General features: G+C 49.1%; 1 protein-coding gene across 15 annotated transcripts in view; it reads left to right on the forward strand.

Moving 5' to 3' along the window:
* Nucleotides 1-14,406, forward strand: part of CAMTA1 (calmodulin binding transcription activator 1) — a 226,464-nt gene that overhangs the window by 189,649 nt on the left and 22,409 nt on the right. For all 15 annotated transcript variants that reach the window (XM_090122995.1, XM_031613527.2, XM_090122998.1 and 12 more), the window contains 4 exons: nt 1,524-1,664; nt 3,456-5,311; nt 6,444-6,570; nt 6,949-7,083. In XM_090122995.1, coding sequence (XP_089979121.1) covers nt 1,524-1,664; nt 3,456-5,311; nt 6,444-6,570; nt 6,949-7,083 — 2,259 coding nt within the window. The remainder of the gene's footprint in view (nt 1-1,523; nt 1,665-3,455; nt 5,312-6,443; nt 6,571-6,948; nt 7,084-14,406) is intronic.

Here is a 14,406-nt window from a genome sequence, read left to right on the forward strand (position 1 = left end):
GGCACTGTAGATATCCAGCCATAAAACTAACTGTTGCTTTTTAGCTTCCAGCTTGATTCAGGTCCAGCAGGAACCATCATGAATACACAAACCACGAGATACGATCACTGATCAGATTTGCTGTCTTTAATGCAGTGCTCATCACTGGATTTAGTCATAGTGGGAAGCACGTTCTGAGATACTGCTGTGCAACAGAACTTCTGTACGCAGCAACGTCTGAGCTTACTTCTGCAGCAAATGATTTCTGAAGTAACCAGAGATAACACTGCTAAGTTTCTCAGTAGCAATTACAGTTCAGTAACTTTATATAGCCAAAAAAATACTCCAAGAACTTTAGTGCAGTTTAATCTCATTTGCAGTGTTCTTATTTTTTTTTTGCAACATTTCTTGTTTGAACATTTCTTGTTAAGCCTAACATCGCGTGTGACAGAATAATGTATTGAGAATAATAAAATGGATGTGAGTGGAGGAACTGGAGCAGGAAGCATGTGTAAACTGAACCTTCCACATCACAACAGACACTGAGCCTTCTGAGGAAAGGCAAAATGTGAGCATACTATAAAGCAAAATCTGGTGGGTACAATAACGATAAACGTGGTTGTCAAGCAAGCATAGAGGGACTCATTGCTAAACCAAGTGTAACACTTTAAATAGTGATAGGAGGAGAAATACTCGTAAACCTTATTTACAGCGTTTCTGCAAGTTTCTTTAACTCAGCCAATAAAAATACAACCGGAGTGAGGTGAGGTGCTTGAGGCAGTGTAACATCAGTGGGTGATGAGGAAGTGTAGCAACAGGTGATTAAAAAGGCAGACCCAGGAACCCTGTCCCACTGGCTGCTTATGACATACAGAAGGGCCAAGGAGGAGAATAGGACATTTCACATGCCATCTTTACTCTCTGGCAGTGTTGTCAATAAGTGTTGTGAAAGGCCCTTGTTTGCTTCTGACTTTCTTTCATTGTGGTCATCACTGTGCAGGGATGTGTGAATTGAGAGGTGAAGTCAGTGGGACTCAACTTTGGCAGAGCTTTCTGATTAAGTATTTTAGATTTTAGAAGAAATGTGCTTTTCTGGAGTATGACAAAGGCAGTGAAAGAAAGCTTTTCAAGCCTAAACTGTCAGGAAGGGGGACACCATGGGAACAGTGCTGCCAACAGCCAGCAAGTGGCAAGGCCTTCACTGAGCCCTACTGCACATGCAGGGTGTGCACACAGTATGCCCTAATATTGCTGAGAGAAAGACAAAAAAAAGGATCTAAAGTGTTCCTTAGAATGCACTTTTTTACTTCAGTGAAACACAAGTACTCTGTTGTTGCTTCTGGGTTTTTAATGCATTTGGTAAGTCTATGGATAGGAAACTAAGAAAATGGTAAACCAGTAGCCATTGCTGTTACTCTATGTAGGTCTCATCAGCTCTGAGTAAAATCAGCAGGAAAGGCTTTCTGCTGTTCTTTTGGGGTGGCTTATGATGTTTCCTGATGTGTTTTTGAAGTTCCTGATGAGTTTTCCTGTTTCTTTTCTAGTTCATGGTATTAAGTGGACGTGCAGCAATGGAAACAGCAGTTCAGGGTTCTCAGTGGAGCAGCTGGTGCAGCAGATCCTCGATAGTCACCAGACCAAACCGCAGCCTCGGACACACAACTGTCTCTGCACTGGTACCTTGGGTGAGTACCACAGGAAGGCGCAACGTGCTTGCAGCTTAACCCAGGCTTGGAATAGGGTTTGCAGCACTAAAATGCTAAAAATGCTGTACTGTGAAATGTTGAGACCCAATGAGCGCAGAGGCAATAGCAGATTTAAGGAAGAAAAAAAATGCATCTGGAATTTCTGTTAAAAAAAAGAACAGCAAACACTTTGTACTGTGCCCTCTGTATGTGATTTGCTTAGAAAGGTGTGTTCTCTTCTGCATGCTTCAGAATTTATTGTTCTGCCAACATTACTCTCAGAAGCCATCGCCTTGCAGCCCACTTTGCCGGAGAAGATGGGCTCAGGTGGTTACTTACAAGGCTGCACTGGAATCAGACAGGTTTTATTTAATTACCATGAAGACATGAGAGATTTTTCTCCTGTTAAAGAAGATGGTTTTGTTTGGAGACTAGAATGGCAGGAAACACCATCCTGAGTGTTAGAGCTTTGCACAGTAAGTAGGGAACAGAATGATTCTTTTTTCCATCTCATCTGCTTTGTAGCCAGCCCTTCCTCCTACTTTGGTCAAGTAAAATATATCATATATTAATTAGTCTTCAGAGAAATTCATAAAGGAAAGCTGTCTGTGCTTCAAAGGGTTTATTTTTTTCTGCTTTTCTGGGCAGTTGTGTTACACAATTGAGATTTTAAGTAAGAATGATGACCTCTGAAATACCTGGGTTTGGATTAAAATTCAAGCCTGAAGGCTCAGCATTTGATCCAGGCTTGCAGATCTGAACACGAATCCTTTTATGCTTTCCTTTGATGTTTTGTCTTGTGCTAAGTCTGCCGCCTGGTTTTTAACATAACAGTATCACTTTGTTTTGTAAAGGCTGCCACATTGACACACACATCCCCAGTTCCTTGCAGTCATAGGCAAAGACTGCAGCGTGAAAGCTTCTCATGCTCCTGTTGGTCTCTATGCCTAGGAGAATAGAGAGATTTAATACTGCATTTAGTCTCAAAAGCGCTGTCCTGAACTACTTTGAGTGACCTGATTCAAATCTTGAGTGCATAAAAGAGAAGTTCCCCTTCAAGGGCAAGGAACAAAAGGGTTGGCAAATTAGAGCGCCTATGCAGACACTTCGTGTTACCCAGAAGATGGCATTCATAATTGTAGCCATTAGCTACAGGGGAGCTTCTTTTCCCCATTAGTCATTATACAGTACAGTAATTGTTGTTCTTACCTCATTCTAGAGAAAATGAATCCATTAAATAAGCACACCTCAATGGCTGGGCTGTTCTTTAAGCAACAAATGCCATTCTTGCACTGGAGTTTATGGGTAGGACACTTTCCAGAGGGAACAGTTTACTTCAGACTGCCTGATTTCCTGATTTGCAGAACAGGGCCTGCAAGGCAGAAACCATCTGCCATAGCTGACAGACTTGCTTTGCAGACTTTGTCCATGTTAAATAACTCTGAAACTGGGCACAGATGCTGATTCCTTTCCTCTTTGTTATCAGGGCAGAAGGAAGTAAGGTGAGGGTAGGTGCTATATGTGGTGAAGCTAAGTGTGCACGTGTTCCTGTTTTGAGGTTTGTTGTTGTGCACAGTGGATCTATGTGTTAGATAGAGAGGGAGCTGTACGTGTAGCATGAGCAAGAAATGACTTCCACGGCGCCTCTTGCTCTCTAGTATGTGCGCTTGCTCTCTCTGTCCCTCACACAAGCACCTAAGCATGGCTTTCTTTTACTACAGCCATAAGGTATGCAACCAGTACGGGTTTAATTTTGTGCTTACTGAATGACCAATGTTGTTTCTGGCACAGGGGCAGGAAGCAGTGTGCATCACAAGTGTAACAGTGCCAAACATCGCATCATATCACCAAAGGTCGAACCAAGGACAGGTGGGTACAGCACTCATTCAGAGGTACAAAATAACGATGTCTCTGAAGGCAAGAATGAGCACAGTCATGGCAAGGCCTCCAGCCGGGAGAAGAGGAATGGCAAAGTGGCAAAACCAGTGTTGCTCCATCAAAACAGTACCGAGGTTTCTTCCACCAACCAGGTTGAAGTCCCTGACACAACCCAGAATTCTCCTGTGTCCATCAGCAGTGGATTAAATAGCGATCCAGATATGGCGGATAGCCCAGCAGTCACTGGTGTGTCCAGCATGGCTGTAGCATCAGTTATGGGAAGCCTGTCACAAAGTGCCACAGTATTTATGTCAGAAGTCACCAGTGAAGCTGTGTATACCATGTCACCCACCTCCGGCCCGAATCAACACCTTCTGTCCTCAGATGCGGCTGCACAAGGGCTGGTACTTGCTGTGAGTTCTGATGGACACAAATTTGCTTTTCCAACAACAGCCAGTTCAGAGAGCTTGTCCATGCTACCCAGCACCGTCTCCGAGGAACTTGTGCTCTCCACAACTTTAGATGGAAATAGAAAAATTCCAGAAACCACCATGAATTTTGACCCAGACTGTTTTCTTAATAATCCCAAGCAAGGGCAGACTTATGGTGGAGGGGGTATGAAAGGTGACAGCATCAGTACCAACATAAGACAGTCACCCACCACAGAACGTAGCTTCAACTTCAATACAACCCTCACAAAAGAAATTAAAACGGAGGACACGTCTTTTGAACAACAGATGTCCAAAGAAGCATTTTCCTCCACTTCTGCATCTAACACTCTCACCCTCACTACTGGTTCAGGTTTGCTTCCATCTGGAGGAGGTCTGAGCCCAAGTACCACCTTGGAGCAGATGGACTTCAGTGCCATTGACTCCAACAAGGACTATTCTTCCAGCTTCAATCAGACAGTCCAGAGCCCTCACGTTCATCAGACCCCTTCCCCCAGCTTCTTTCTGCAGGATGCCAGCAAACCTCTTCCCCTTGAGCAAAACACCCACAACAACCTGAATGACACAAGTGGCTCATTTGTGAATACAATAGGAATCCCCAGTGTGAAAACAGAGTCCCCATCCCAAACCACTTCCAACTGCAATGGCACAGTGGAAACCAGAATAGAGTCCACCTCTTCTCTCCAGCTCATGCAGTTCCAAGCAAACTTCCAGGCTATGACTGCAGAAGCTGAAGTTCCCATGGAGACCTCCCAGCAGGCAGAAGGGAATGAAAATCTACTTAAATCAGGGGATCTTCAAGCCTGCAGCACAGAACACTACTTGCAACCTGAGACCAACGGAGGTATCAGGAATGGGAACAATCTCCCTATTCTCCAAGGAAACATGGTACAAGGACTCTATCCTGTGGCCCATCCCAGCTTAAATAATTCCTCCAACATGGAGCTTAACTTGGACCACTTTGACATCTCCTTCAGCAACCAGTTTTCTGATCTAATTAACGATTTCATATCTGTGGAAGGTGGGAGCAATGCCCTCTATGGACACCAGTTGGTGTCAGGTGACAGTGCCGGACTCTCTCAGCCTGAAGACAGTAACAGAACAACCTACAACCAGGCTGAAATGTGCATTCCTTGCTGCAGTCCTCAGCAAGCCAACATGCAGCTCAGCAGCACAGAGAATGGAGCCAGCACGATGGCATACATGCATGTGGCTGAGGTGGTCTCGGCAGCTGCAGCACAAGGCACTTTGGGGTTGCTACAGCAGAGTGGGCGCTTGTTCATGGTGACAGATTATTCACCAGAATGGTCTTACCCTGAGGTAAGTTAGGGCTTTTAGTCCTTAACATTTACTGCCTTATCCTTACTTGCTTTGTTAATAACAGCTCCAATAACTGTTTTGTTAAAGCTTTGACAAGGCTTTTAAAACATTTCTCTTAAAAGAAAGAGCATCCGAGGCCATTTCCATGTCTCAGTGTACTTTTAATTAAGCACTCTGTCACCCTGACAGGGCCCTTTCTTCACCTAGAAACGTCTGAACAGAAATGTTTTGTTTCATTGAAAGGCCAAGTATTTCCACGTGATGGCCTCATGCGCTACTGTGCACAGCCCTACTGCACTGAACTGCGTGTGATGGATCTTGCTAATGGTGCAAAGCAGTATTTATCCTATGTCAGGTGTATGTCCTGTCACAGCTTTGCAGTCTCCTCCTGCTCACGTGTGTGAGAAGAGGAGCACTCCCATCACAGCATGGTGAATGTCCTGGTGGTGCCCAGCTCCACGCTGGGCCTCGGGGAGGAAGCACAAGGACTGCGGGAGGAACTCAACTGTACTTCTGCAGATCCGTGCTGGATGCAGCTGGTGCCTTTCCCACCAGCAGGAGAGGCGGATGCCAAAGCCTTGCGCCTGTGTGGCTGACACAGCACTACTGAGACCCATGTCAGGGCAGGGAGAGAGATCTAGGACAGGCTTAAGTTGCTAAAGTTGGGGTTGAAGGACCCCTCTGTAGCCCTGCTTTGCACAGCCCCTTCAGGGTCACCCCTGTGTGACCATGTTTCCTTTTTTAACCAATTTCTCAATACCCATTATAGTGCAAGGTGTATCACTGCCAACTGGAGGAGAGAACAGAGTGAGTAAAGAGAAACGGAGATGCTCTATTATGGAATACTGTTTGCGTTTCTCCTATAGTAAGGTTTGGTGGCCGAAGAAGGGCACACCATGAGGTGTCCCAAAGGCTGCAGCAGCAGCTGCTGTGAGCAGAGCAGTCCTGGCGGGGCAGGCAGATGGAGATATTCAAGCTCTGCAGAGCACTGGGATGTTGGTGGCTACCGGTGCCAAAGATCTGTATTTGCACTCCTGATTTTGTTTGCTGTTCAACCGTTTCAGTGCACAGTCCTCTCTGGATAGGGCTTTTTTTCATGATGCTTCCTTTTTTTCCCCTCTGCTCGTTGTAGGGAGGAGTGAAAGTTCTAATCACTGGTCCATGGCAAGAAGCCAGCAATAATTACAGCTGTCTGTTTGATCAGATCTCAGTGCCTGCATCTTTAATTCAGCCAGGAGTACTGCGCTGCTACTGCCCAGGTAAGGAATGGCTCTCCTACAGCTGGTGGCTTCAGAGAAAGTTCTTGACTTTCAGTATATACAGAATCCTCATTGTTGGGCCCCAGCTTGCTACTTGAAATGCTGTGAAGTTGGTTAATTTTGGGGCACATGTGATCCTACCTCATGCCAAAAGAACCTATTGTATGGCTCCTAAATGTGTTTTAAAGCCTGCCTGTTTTAAAATGCAGATTAACGTTTTGGACTCTTCAGTTGTGTAGTCACAAAAATATTGCTGCATGCACCCTCTGCTCTTGTTTCATCTGCTGCCAGGCTGCCTGTGGGGAGTTCACCAGCAGGATCGTACTTTGGCATTTCTGCAGGGAGGTCACTGTCTCACCACTTGTTCTTCTCTTTTAGCTCATGACACTGGGCTCGTGACTTTGCAAGTTGCCTTCAACAATCAGATCATCTCCAATTCTGTGGTGTTTGAATACAAAGCCAGAGCTCTGCCAACCCTGCCTTCCTCCCAGCATGACTGGCTGTCTTTGGATGGTAAGAAGTGCATGATATTCTTTAATTAAGCTCACCAAGTGGTAGAACTGTGAATGAAAGGAGCGGCCCCCTAGTGTGAGAAAGGGATGCAGGGGGCTGAGGCTGTGTCGTGGGGAAGGTCTGTTACTCAGCACTCCATTAATCAAAGCCCTCTTCCTGTTAACAGAAAAAAACATGAGTGATCAAAACAGAACTCTGCAAACTTGATGTCAGCACTGAGGGATGGGAATGTGGGCTTTAGATTCATGTGATAGCTGTGCTTGCAAGTGTTACATTTGGGCACACCTCTGAAATGCGTCTTGTAGAGGAGAGATGGGAAGAAACATAGTAGAAGAACATGGGAGCCTGGAACAGCAGGCTGGAGGAACTGAATAACCCCACTTACCTGTGCCCACTGGGGCTCCTTCTAAAAGCTATTGGAGAAAATGAGAAGTCAGTATGGCCTGCAAGGAGGCAACAGATCTGCTGGCTGGTCTGCTATTTCTGTACTACTGCGTGAAATTCGTTGATTTTCTTTGTCTGAGAAGTCACCAAGGTGACAATTTGAACAAGATGGGCAGGGCCTTCATTTGCCTTCCTGAGCGTGATTGCTGGAGCAGTTTCCAACTCAGAGCAAGGAGATCTAAGGAAAAGGGCTGGTTTGTTTCAACAGACATGATAGGATGGAAAAGAACAAGCAATACTGCTTTTATCTTTTTTCACCAGAGTCAGCTGCTGCAGCACTGCATTTTATGCAGTCTTAGCAAAGTCCTTATATATTCGTGTTAGGTGACCCATCTGTTAAGTGCCTGCTTTCTCTGCTCTATACAGGAGATGAATATGGTAGGGTCAGATCCTAAGGCTTCAGAGATTTCATTGCTGAGAAACTAATACTAGTGTTGCAAAGCATTACACAAAAGAAATCACAGGAGCAGTTGTTTGCACAGGGCCGTACTGAAGACGAGCAGTAATGAGCTAATATACTGATTCTGTTTGTTGCTCAGTCAATTAACCTCATCTAATTTTGTCTGTGAGCTGCCAACGTAGTAACTGCAATTCAGGCACAGAATCATCACAGAATTGCATGCTCTGGGAAATCTACTGTGGATGTATTACTTTGATATGAGCTTAATTTCAAAATGTTGCTGTAATCGCAAAGATTTGAAATGTGTGTTACTGTGTTATTGTTGCTGCATATACTTTGACAGACTTGGCAAATATGTAGAACTGATTGACGTCAACAGGAGAAATACTGAGTAGTATTTTAAGCTTAATGCAGGCCAGCAGTGTGTAAACGTCGGCAGGTGGTGTTTGAAGGGATTTTGGTGGGCTCCTTCCTTCTGTCTGGGAAGCCTAGGCAGAAAAAGCTGCTCTCATTAAGACATCAATTAGATGCTTCCTCTGTGCCGTCAGCAGCTGTGAGCCTGGGGACCATCAGCCCAGCAGTCCCTGCTCATCGGTGTGTGTGGATCGTTGTGCGATCTCTCCAGCACGGCGTGCAAAGGGGCTGCATCTTAAAGCTCTTCTTTGGTCGTTCCCTCAGTGCTGGTGGTTTGGAGGAGCTGCAGAAGGTGGCTGAGTGCTGCCTGCTTGTGTTGTCTGTGTGCTGGGGAGCGGGCAGGCTTTCCATGAGTGCTGTGATGTGGTGGAAGGGAGGGGGACTGCAGCAGTGAACAAAGTAGGGCATTGCTAACGGGGGGGGGGGGGGAAGGAGAAGGACTGCTGCAATGCAGAGGCCCTTCAGGGAAAAAGACTGAATAATTCTATGAACCATGAGCTATCAGAAGGCTCTGTCATGGTGCACAGTGCTCTGAAAGCAGCAAATGACATTCTTCTTAATGGACAAGCAATGTCTTCGCTTTTATTCTGAGAGTACAGATGTTAGTTTAGCTATGAGCTAATGTGAATTGATTCTACCAGTAGAATAAATACACAAATCCTCATCTTCTCTGTTTGCTTCTAATTGCACTGCATTAAATCCTTGTCCTACTGCCGGTTCTGTCTCTCGAGGGAAGGATGCCAAGGACTCTCCGTAGTCCCAAAATACAGACCAGGATTTTAATATCCTTACTGCATAATCTAAAGGAACACTCTGAGTTCCTTTGTGTTTAAATATTTCAGCTATGTGAGCACGACAGGGTTAACAAACTCCACCATACTGCAGAAATGGTGCCATCCCCAAATCCCTTTAAAATAAAGACAGAGACATGCTATGTATAGGGGAGGTGTGCGCTGAGGTGACAATAAATCAGCTGTCTTTTCTCAGCTCTGCAGATACCCAGAACCCTTTAACTTCAGCTGCTTTTCTTCAGGAGGAATCACAGCTCTGTAGAAGTTCCCAAATTTTCAGCAGCAGGAAAAAAAGGAGCATGAAGGGATCTGTCTGCTCACTGGGGTGCGTTGGTGCTCCTCCTGCCCCAAGCAGTGCCAGCAGATCCCCCTGTGCCCACACAGCACCTCAGCACGATCTGCTGCTTCCTCTCATTTCTGTTGATGGAGAAGCATTCTCGAGACTAATGAAAAGCAAACAAAACCCCTTCTGACCCGAAGGGCAGAGGTCTTACAGTGACAGCTAGCAAATGAGAAAGGCCTTTTAGTACAGGCTTCCACTGTGCTTCCCATGCAAAATTTGCTGCTTTCAAAAGGCGCCCGTAGAGATGGTGTTTGTTTGGCGTGGGGTGTGATGGTGCATTTGGAGGAGGCCACAATGAGTGCTCCTTGGGGCTGTGCTTATGCACCTGCAGGGAAGAAGTTGTGAAGGAATAAGTTAAAATGTCAAAGAGAATGTAAAAATCTGGGTGGGGAGCGTGAGGGAGCTGAAGGTTCGTGGGTGCATAGGATGGGCAGAGCTGTGGTAGGAACTGAATGTCACTGATAGGAGGGAGCATCACAGGCAGCTCTCCCAGCCCGCTGGTGCTCAGCAAGTTCTGGCTGCCTTTCCCAGGTGGAAGATGCAGAAGTGTGGTGGCTCGGTGCTGTTGGTGTGACACGGATGTATGCACGGCACCCAGGCAGCCCCCAGGCTGTGTGAGCGGAGCTGATGGCATCCTGTTCACCTGGTGCCTGTTTCTAGCATGGGAGTGTGTGAGATGGAGACGACACGACCTTGCAGGCACCGTGTGCTCGTACTGGTGAGGTCTGAAGATGCGCAGAGGCTTTATTTGTTCCGTATTTTCATTGAGACTTGCATTTTTGGTCCCTTTGCGTACAGCCAGGCAGCTCCCATACACCTGTTTCTGAAGGCTGCGTTCTGTTGCTCCGACCGCGTTTCCCAGACGTTGTTTTCTGCTTCGCTGCGGTGGAGGCGTGGAGATGGGAGCGCTGCGGCTGCTGCCCGTCCCGAGGCTCCGACCGCTGCCGGCGGACGCGCCGCAGTGCCCGGACGGCTCCGGACCGCGGGACCGCACGGCGCTCGTCGGGGATTTCACGCTGGCTTTTAACGACGCGAAGAAACCGTTAACGTTTATTAGCTCCGCACGTGGGCCTCGGGTCGCCTACGGAGGGATGAGAGCCGCAGTGCCGGAGCTCGGCTGCTCGGCGCCGGCAGCGCCCAGCCCGGTGCTGGCGGTGATGTCACCCGGGCGGGGCGGGGCCCGGCGGCGCCGGGAGCGGCGCGGAGCGGGGCAGGGCAGGGCCGGGCCGCCGCCCGCGCCGCCGCACACAATGGAAGGCGGCGGCCGCAGCCTCCCGCCCGCCGCAGCCCCGGGCCGCCGCTGAGCGCCGCCGCGGGACGGGGCCCGAATCCCGCACCCCGCCATGGCGGCGCCGAGGGGCCCCGGCGTGGGCTGAGGGCGGAGAGCCGCGGGGCGGCGGACGGCCGCCGTCGGGGCGCGGAGCGGCGGCCCCAGCGCGCAGTGCCGCATCCCCGCGCAGCCCGGAGGCGGTGCTCGCCCCGCGCCGCAGCTCTGCCCGCCGCTCCGCTCTGGCTCCCGCCGCCTCCTCCTCCTCCCGCCGCCGGAACATGTCCCTGCGCGCCGCCGGTCCGCGCTCCGCCGCGGGGAGCGCTCCGCTGAGGTTGCGGCGCGCCGGGGAGCTCCGGCTGGGTGCCGGCGTGCCATGAGCCCGGCGGGAGCCGCGGCAGACAGAGCCGGGCCCGTCCTGCCCCGCCGCCGGGCGCGGGCTGCAGCCGCCGCCGATGCCTTTGTAGGCGCCCAGGTCAGTGTCCGAGGGCGGGGATCGCCGCTCCGTTCGCGAAGGGCTGCGGGACGCGGCGGCGTTTGCTCGAGGTCGGGTCCGTCGCTGTCGCGGGCAGGCGCGGCTCCCGGCCCGGCGCTCGCGGGCGCATCGCGCGTGCAGAAGCGCGCCGTAATGCCTCCGGCTCGCGGTTTCCCGTTTGGGTGGGAATGACGAACGGGGTGGCTCAGACTTTCCCGGAGGAGCTGGGGATGCTGTAGGCACCTCTGTTCCTAAAATCGTTTTGCAGAGCGCTTCTTAAGGAAGAGCAGGAATTCAAACAATCTGGGCTACTCCCAGTTGAGAAATGGGACAAACGGGATAGATGTCTGCCTCCAAAAGCTCCCGGTGCCGGAGATCTCAGCCTCTTTTCTCTGCCCGGTTCCAGCGGGTCGGTTTGTTTCAGTGTTGTTCTGCACGCAGCTGCTGCAGCCGCTCTTGGAGGAGGCAGACGCTGCGAGCATCTCGTGCCGCCGTGCCGATGAGCAGCGTGCCGTGAGCTGCAGCTCCTTGCGCTTCCACGCACATCCCGTACAGTGTTGGCACCTGTGGGAAGGCATGGCAAATTTCTGAGCAGCTGGGAAGTGCTTTATGGAGGTTATGGACAGAGACGGGCACTTGAGGGGGGAAAGTCAGCCTGACCCCCCCCATCTCCTGCTGGGTTGGAATGGCACAACGCAGAGATTCTGTACCACAGACCTTCACCTGTCTTTTGGGCTCAGTGTGAACTGTGTTTTCCTGTACCTGTGGCGTTTCCCTCTGCCTGACGGTGACCTCCCTGACTAGCAGGGTTGTCCATATGTTGTACAATATTAAGAAGAAATTGTAAGTGCTTTTGTTTGGTGGTCGAGATCACTGCCTGTGAGCTCCACCATTAAACTGACCCAACCAGGATGTCACTGACAGTGATGACTCCTCAAAAACAAAGCAGGTCAAGCTGATGCTTCAACTTGTTTGGTGTTTTTACTGTACAGAGGAACCAAGCAAGATGCTACATGCAAACAACCAATCATTTGTAAAATAGGAAGAGAGCAGTAATGAAGTGCCTTTGGTTTCCTTACTTGTCCAGTAAAGCAGCATGTAGAGGTGAGAAAAGCAGCTGATCCCTCAGAGATAGTGTGAGCCATTGCCCACCAAATGGGGACACTGTTGCCACTCTGTGTAGCCTGAAAAGTGAGAATCCCAGCATGAAATACTTTGGGTAATGATTGTCTCTAGGACAGGGCTTGTGTTAGAAGATGGGGGTGGAGGTGTGTGCTGTCACAGGGAGCGCTTCAGTTGTGAATGCCTTCTGCAGCACAAGGTGTTTACCCCAGCTTTGGTTCTTGTTTTCCCTGTGCCATTTAGGGTGGGAGCTCCATCCTTTAAGCATCTTATATCTTATTGCCTGCTGGTGGGATGGCGTGGCTGGGCAGCAGTGTGGCTGTGTGGTTTTGGTAGTTCTGTAGGGAGATGGTCCCACCTGGTATCAGCAATCACGTGCATTCCCAGTGGTGACCCCGTAACCTTCACACGTGGGAAAAAACTTGAGAAGTGTTGGAAAGTGCTGCGTTGGCTGCCTTCTAACACAGGGTGCGTATGTGTAGATTCAGACTGATCTCTGTGTGGGTCGGGTTCTGGCTGAGCAGCTCCTTCTGCCCCTCCGTGCTGATGGGTGGCACTGCCATGCCGTGCCTTGGAGCTGTGTCTCCTCAGCAGGACCAACCCCTGTCCAGGAGTACTGCTGTGCAGAGTTTTGCTGCACTTCCAAGTTTGTGAGCCCATGGGACACTGCCTCGCTCCTCTATGAGCACTGAGAGCACCAGAAGTGCAAACGGCCTTGTGGTACAATGGAGAAAGTCTCCTAAGTTAATATGTTGTCCAGGAGTTACATGTGGGCCTTCAGAGTTGGACTTTTATGGTTAAAATTGAAGAAGAATAATCTCCAGAGAAGACTGCAAGTTAGGTCGTTTTCTGTAAGTTATGAGGTGTTTCAGATACAGAAATGCAGTCATTTTCATCAACTTTGTTGGAAGCAGCCTTGAAGAACAATTTTAGAAACCCACAAGTTCCCCTCAGTCTGCAAATTATGTTACATTGGCAAAAGGTATTTGGTTCTGTGTTGCCCCAGGTTTTAAAGAGGTGAGAGTACATGGGATGAGGTTGACCTTGGGCAGCACAGGCGTCTGCACCCATTTCGCTGTGTTTAGAAGTTTGGTGCTTCCAGTGCAGGGAATCTTACACAGCTCAGATTTCCTGTGTAATGTAGGCAGAGAAAAGCTTGTTTTGGCAACTTGATTTATGTGCAGTTGAGCATTTATCTTCAGTGCACAAGTACTTGCCACGAGACCCCCCTGTTGGAGATGAAAGATAAGAATATAGAAACAGTGGTGATGTATTTTCCTTGCATACTAAGTACTGGCTGCCCACAGCCCCTGAGGTGAGCCCAAACACAAGGATTTGCCTAGCAAAATAAGAAATAATAAAGGATAAATGGTCTTGGACATCCTCTATTGTGCTGACAGCCCTTCTGTTAATTATTGCAATGTAAAGCAGTTGTTGGTAAAGGTAAAAACAAATCACTGCGCCTTCCTCCCCCCCTTTTCATTTGCACTTCACTTTCATCCTGTGTTCATTGCTGAGACTTGGCTGATAATGCATTTCTGGCAATCAGCATGTTGAACCCAGGGTACACAAATGGGCAGCGATGTTTCATGGCAGTTTCCTGATATCAGTTGCACACTGCATTTTCAACATTCTGATGTCTGTGCAGATACGGCCTGGCAAATCCCGACATGGGGACTATAGAGGTGATAATGTTTAGATTGAAGCTGACAAAGCTGAGGCTTAGGGAATGGTGCTCCTTAAGTGGTTAAAAGGGTCCTGAGCAGAAGGAAACGTGTGGGGTCTGATGGTTGCACGGAGCTGTAGCTGCACGCATGCAGGTCCTGGCGCCGGCTGCAGATCAGCAGCGCTGTGAGCAGGTGGGCTGCTTTGAGACTGCCATGGGAACAGAGGTTTTCTCTGCAGCTCTGTTGGTTTCTCAGCAGTGCGGGAGCTGTGCTGACTGTATGCAAAGAATTCTGCCACTGCTATCAGCTGCGTCTTTGTTCTGTGCTGAGGTGGTGCATTACGTCACCTGCAAAATGGGCAGCATAGAGACTTGCTGTGCATTCTCACCCCGTTTCCATC

The sequence above is a fragment of the Phasianus colchicus genome, chromosome 22 (genome assembly GCF_987193195.1).
Source record: "Phasianus colchicus chromosome 22, bPhaCol1.hap1.1, whole genome shotgun sequence".
NCBI classification, from domain to species: Eukaryota; Metazoa; Chordata; class Aves; order Galliformes; family Phasianidae; genus Phasianus; species Phasianus colchicus.